Source organism: Haemorhous mexicanus, chromosome 4 (genome assembly GCF_027477595.1).
Source record: "Haemorhous mexicanus isolate bHaeMex1 chromosome 4, bHaeMex1.pri, whole genome shotgun sequence".
Lineage (NCBI taxonomy): Eukaryota > Metazoa > Chordata > Aves > Passeriformes > Fringillidae > Haemorhous > Haemorhous mexicanus.
The window spans coordinates 16818091-16823818 of NC_082344.1; the positions used below are offsets into that span (position 1 = coordinate 16818091).

Sequence of the window (5728 nt, forward strand, 5' to 3'; positions counted from 1 at the left end):
TGCTGGGTTGTAAGATGTGGAGAAGTAAACAAGCGCTGGTTTCCTGAGGATAAATTAATGTATTTAAACTGTGGCAGTTCATGTAGACAGCTAATTCTGTAACGCGTTCATTTGATGCTCCCTGCATCAGGAGTGTAGCACTATTTCTTCAACAGCAGCTTGAAGTTGTATCACTTTGAGACAGCATATGACATGCTTATCTGACTGATAGCATCCTGTAGCATAGGCTTTGAACCCTGAGAGAGAGAAGATGGAACTCTGGAAGGCAAAGGGAATGTCGTCTTGAATTTGTCTTTATGCTGAACAGGATTCGTGCACTGGGAAAAAAAAAAGCAACCTGCAAAAATGCCCTGTTACATACATCCTTGCAGTGCTAGAGATTGATACATCACTGGAATACACCAGAAGTAGTTTTTAGCTTGAAATCATCTGACAGATCAGAAAGTAGGAGAGTGTGGGTATTCCTTTCCATCTCTGGTTTTTTCAAACACGTCGTCATCTGTTTCAGTGCTACTCAGTGTAAGCTTCCTTTCCTGATCACTGTCCTCTTGGTCTTGAAGTGGTTCTTGGTGAAGCTGCAATGATCTGGACTTTTTGAATGACTTTGAAACTGATGTGGTCTCCCTGACCTTACGCTTGCTTGGATGCCTTGTTTCAGCTTCAGTGAAGTCTCTTTCCTCTACCATGAGAGTTAGTTCGTCCATGACATTAATATGATGGTCTGTGTTACAGCAGTTCTTGGATATCTGTTGGCCTTTGAAAGAAATAATGCATGTCTGAAGTCTGGAATTGGGGAAAAATGTTTGTAGTGCCTGGCAAAGGAGAACATTCTCCTTTGGCTCTACTGGGTGGTTTTTGTCTTCTCCTGAGGAAAAAAAAAATCAAAGTCAGAGTTGTAGAACCTCTTGCACCTCTGCTGTTTTGGCTGCCTCAGGTTCAGAAGGGTTTTCTGCTTCTGCCACTTGAGTCAATTTGGAAGGGCAAGGCTTGCATTTGGTTAACTTACCTGAACAATTTTTTTGCTTTTTCCTCTTTATTTCTTCTTTTAATTGGCTCACCTCTGCTAAGAGTTTCTCTACAGATCGTTCACTGACTTCTACTGTAATGCATATTTTCTGCAAGAAGAAGAGTGTGTTGATCAGACTAACAGTATTCACAGTAGCTGACTTTAAAATTGTTGAAAAATCCTTGAAGGTACTCATGTTTAAGTTGGACACAGAGCAGTAAAAACTTAAGTAATGATTTGGAGGTGGATTTGTCAGCTAACTTAAACCTTGTGTTGAACAAGGTGCAAGACGTTTTATTTGATCCCATCCAGGCAAAGGAGATCTAACAAACTACAGAGTGTACTCCTTCAGAATAATCCTCTTGTGAGAATTTATTCATGGACTTGAAGATTAAACATTGTACTCTAATCAAATGGGAACTTAAATCCTCAGCTTTGAGAATGTAGTGTGCAGCGCAGTAAGTAGAACTTGCTGACCTTTCAGATTATGCATATTTTGGACATGGCTTTGTTTTCTCATGCAGTGCAAAATGTTGTAGCCCTTGGCTGCCTTGGTTTTGTAGAACTGATGAAGGTAGGCAGGCCTGCCTGGCTTACCTTCAGTTCCTCCTGCAAGGTGGTGTACATCTCATTTATCTTATGAACCTCTTGTAGGGACCCATCTTCATGGAAGAATTCTGACCTGTGACCAGGAATAGAACAGCATAATTGCAAACAAGTGATCCCAGTGCTTACTTCGTAGGAGCTTTAGTGAGTAAAGAAGCATTTTGAGCTTCAATGCCAGATGCCTGTGTTTAGACAGACAGCTCCTGGCAAAATATGGGACTGAATTAATTTCCTAGTATGATGGAATGATAAGTAATTGTAGAAAACAGGTCAACAAGTGAAACAAGGTATGGCTATAACATTTGCAAAAGTACTTAAATGCTTTTATAAAAAAGTAAGTGTAGTTACAGTAGTGGGAAGCTACAGCTGTCAGTAAATACAACATGTAGTGTACCTGTGTTGTCTCATGGCTCTCACAAAACCAGAGGATACACAGGAACCGGACACTGTTCTGTAACCTTGCTGTTCTCCCATGCCCAAGTTGGTAACCACCAAAGGGACTTTCTGGAAAAGTCTTAAAATGCATAAGTATGAAAACATGATCTATTAATATCCAAAGATGTTTCATTGAAAGTTAAATGTTTTTGGCCTTTCAGGATCCAATGGAAGGGTTACAGTATGGTTAATCCTTGCTAAATGTATTACATCATGTGCAGATGAGGCTAAAGGCAAACTCCAAGAGCAACCAGAAGCTGAGCAATGCCCATAATTTCCCCTCTTTCTGACTACAACACACAACTAATTCAACATTTGCTTGCTAAGCCTAGCCTGCGAGCAAAATATCTCTGAAGATAAAGTTAACACCAATTTAAATATTTTGATGAACACCATATATGGTTGAGGTCCCGTACGCAAAACAATTTGATCAGGTGTAGCTTATATGTGTAAATAAACTGACAGTGTCTGCTTGGTGATGCTGGCACTATAGACAAAAAAGGGCAATCCCAGAATAGAATTCCAGACTAAGCCTTCAACTGGGCTGTGGCAGCATAAGGAACAATCTTATTAAAAGATTAAGTTTCAAAGGGAAAATATACAGTGTTACTGATTCAATTGCAACAAAGTAGAGAAACTTTCAAGTTTTGGCACATGCTGTTGACATTACCCTTCCTGAGGCCGATGTAGAGCATGTTCCAATCTGTAAGTAGAACAGCTTTCTGTCATCACACTAGAGGTTAAAAGGAGGAATACAAGCCCCTGATTTGATAGGTGTGACTGCAGGTTTTTATGAAGAACTCTTTCCCGGAATGTCATGGTCTGGTCTGTGTTACGTCTGAATTTGTACCATCCTATTACACTCTGCAGGCAGAAGAAAATTCACAGTTACTGTTGTATCATGATGTCCCTGTGCATCACTGAAGCAAGTTTCATCCAGTGCAAAGTCATGTCTGAATTGTTTGCTAGTAGGTGCATAGTCAAGCAATTAGTTAACTTGAAACCTTTAAAACTTCTAAGCCTAATTTCCATCTGCTTTTCTTCAGAACCATGTGTTGAATTGGTCTGTTTCTTAGCCTGTGTTCAAGCTGAAACTGCAAGCTTTCTTCTGTTTTGCTGTTTCTTTTCAGCTTCTACTTTCCCCTTGTAAAATTTTGTTCTGTGGAAAAAAGTTAAGTTTTTTTTTTGATGTAGTGGTCCTTAACCACTTGTGAGCTGACCTCAACTGATCTTAAGGTGGCAATTGATGCAATTCCTTTGGGATCCTTGAATGTTCACTTGAGAAATTAGTAATTCAAAATAAAGTTGTGACACGTATGTAGGCAAATCCTAGTCAAAGATAAGCTTAACTGTTTTTTTTAATAGAGGAAATGGATCTAGCTGCCTTGACCAGCAGCATGAGGGACTATAAAAGGTTTAAAATGAGAAAAGAAAAAACCTTGATGCAAGAGGTATCCAGAACAGCCTCCAAAATTTGAGTGAGCTCCTCAGTATGGTTTAGATTTAAGAATAAAATACCTTCTTACAGCCTGATAGTATTTTCTTCAGGGCAAGTTCATTCAATTCTCCTGCAGAATTATAAAAGCTATAAGAAAATTAGGACAATTAGAGGGGAAGAAATAAGACTGGAAAAATAACTTTAGCATGCTGAGAATCATCTCACTTGAAGAAAAAAAAAATAATACTATTAAGGGTGAGGGGTTAGAACGTATGGAATGCTTTTTTTCAGTGTGTTGATATTGTTCTGAATTTTATATGGTATCATAGGTCACCAGAAAGTGCAATATGCTTTATCTCTATTCTATATGTATAGACAAAAATGAAAAAAAAAAAAAATACAAAGAACCAAAATAGGAATAGCATAATTTGCATCTGTAATTCCAAGAGGTTGATACGGCTACTATAGTTACAGCTGTGTGATATTCTTAGACAATATACGTTTAACACTTGAAGAGTTCAGATTAGGGTTAATTTTAAATTTTCAGTATCTGTTTCCTTGAGGTTCTTACCTGAACAACTGGTAGCATGGAATATGCTTCTGTATGTCTGAAATGAGAAAGTAACATTACTCTGGGTTCATCAGCTCAAGATGTATATTCTTCAGCATGCTATGATCAACATGGAACTCATAAAAGGACCAAGAAAAATTGAATGCATTAACATAAAATTAAATAAGGTGAAGAAAGGAAATATTTTTAAAATATGTTCTAATTAATTTTGTCAAATATAAAGGGACCCACTAATATAAGCTGCATTTTTTGTATGCTTTTCTACTATGTCAACTGAAAAATCAAGCTGGGTACTTTCTATTTTTCTCCTTCTGCTGGGTGAAGGAGAAATATGTAGTATGAAGGATTTCACTTGCATTATTCAATGCCCATCCACTCCAATCACATCAAGATGATAACAAAAAATACCTCTGGCGTCTGCTTAGTGAAATTATTAAAGAGCTTGCAGCCTTCACACACATAATTTTATAAGCTCCAAATAAGACAATAGATGCTAATACATTACAGTTCATATCACTGATAGACAAAGGTTTTCCAGGGCAACTACAGTCCAGGAGAGTTTGTGATGTAGCCAAAACAAGGGTCTAGACCCTAAGTTATATTTAATGTAAAAGATATTTGGCAAAGAGTAGCCATCCAAGGAACTAGGAACTATTATTTCTTTTAAATTACTGTGTTTTCTGCAGTAAAATTGTAACATTTTTAGTAGTTAAAATGTTACAAAATAGCCCTTCCATGTGTTTTCGGTTGTTTGGGTTTCTCTTCTTTTATATCTGTGAAGCATGTAGGATCTTGGAGCTTTGATCTTGCTGTAGACTGCTGTCCCTCAAAACTGAAAGCTGTCATTTACTGCCCAAAACCAAGCAGGCTATGAAAAATGTGGACACACTAACCGATTGTATAAACAACTTCAACATCATCCATTTGTGAGTCTGTGATGCTGTTCTTGGCTTCACCTTTCACATCTCCAAGGAGAAAACCTTCCTTTAGAGGGGAAGAGGGAAAAAAAATCACATTAACAGTAGCATTGAACAGACACTCTTGCTCTCAGTGCTGGTGTGGCCTCACCCCCTGTCCTGTGTGCAGTTTTGGGTGTCACAATGTAAGAAAAATACAAAGCTATTAGAAGGTGTCTAAAGGAGGGCTGCAAAAATAGTGGAGGGTCCAGAGGTGAAGCCACAGCAGGAGTCCTGCAGCCGCCACTCGCCTCGTTCGAACACGGAACGCCCACGTTTTTCCGCCGCTCGCACACAAAAAGACTGCCGGGCGCTCTCCCGGCAGGGCCGGCCGGGGGAGGCCCGGCGGCAGCGCGGCGAGGGCGGCCCGCCCCTCCTCTCCCTCCTCTCCCTCCTCTCCCTCCTCTCCCTCCTCTCCCTCCTCTCCCTCCTCTCCCTCCTCTCCCTCCTCTCCCACCGACCCGGACCGGCCCTCCCCCGGCACCCACCGTGTCCGAGTCGGTGCTGAGGTGCTGGAAGGCGAGGGCGCCGAACACGAAGCCCGAGAGCAGGGCCGAGGTGCTCTCGCCCTCCATGCCAGTAATGGCGGGACGGGCCGCCGGCGGGCGGGAGCCCCCAGCGGCTGCCGGCGGCAGCGCCGCGCCCGGGCCCGGCCCGCCGCGTCCCGACCCGCAGGGAGCGCGGCCCCGCGGCGGGGCCCGGGATCTCTCCACAGC

The 5728-nt window shown here is 41.4% G+C and overlaps 1 protein-coding gene across 4 annotated transcripts; it reads right to left on the minus strand.

Annotated features, from left to right (window-relative positions):
- Positions 1-39: 39 nt before the first annotated feature.
- On the minus strand, positions 40-5627 carry ABRAXAS1 (abraxas 1, BRCA1 A complex subunit). Of its 4 annotated transcripts, none has more exons than XM_059843907.1 (9): positions 5501-5627; positions 4950-5040; positions 4057-4093; positions 3566-3615; positions 2718-2911; positions 2007-2126; positions 1604-1688; positions 1007-1115; positions 40-865 (listed from the first exon to the last, which is right to left on the minus strand). In XM_059843907.1, exons 2-9 carry the CDS (start codon positions 4974-4976, stop codon positions 438-440), a joined length of 1050 nt encoding a protein of 349 aa, XP_059699890.1. In that variant the 5' UTR covers positions 4977-5040; positions 5501-5627; the 3' UTR covers positions 40-437. The 4 variants fall into 4 exon arrangements, with proteins under 4 accessions (XP_059699890.1, XP_059699889.1, XP_059699891.1 ...); XM_059843906.1 differs by having other exon boundaries at positions 3566-3632; positions 5501-5626; XM_059843908.1 differs by lacking the exon at positions 5501-5627 and having other exon boundaries at positions 3486-3632; positions 4950-4995.
- Positions 5628-5728: the final 101 nt, after the last annotated feature.

Bases quoted from the DNA above. Each gene is read 5' to 3' on its own strand.
- ABRAXAS1 (XM_059843906.1), bottom strand. From the start codon at position 5,587: ATGGAGGGCGAGAGCACCTCGGCCCTGCTCTCGGGCTTCGTGTTCGGC. The intron at 4,094-4,949 runs GTTAGTGTGTCC...TTCTCATTTCAG, and splicing joins TGAAGTTGTTTATACAATCG to ACATACAGAAGCATATTCCA. The intron at 866-1,006 runs GTAAGTTAACCA...TTTTTTCCTCAG, and splicing joins AAAGCAAAAAAATTGTTCAG to GAGAAGACAAAAACCACCCA.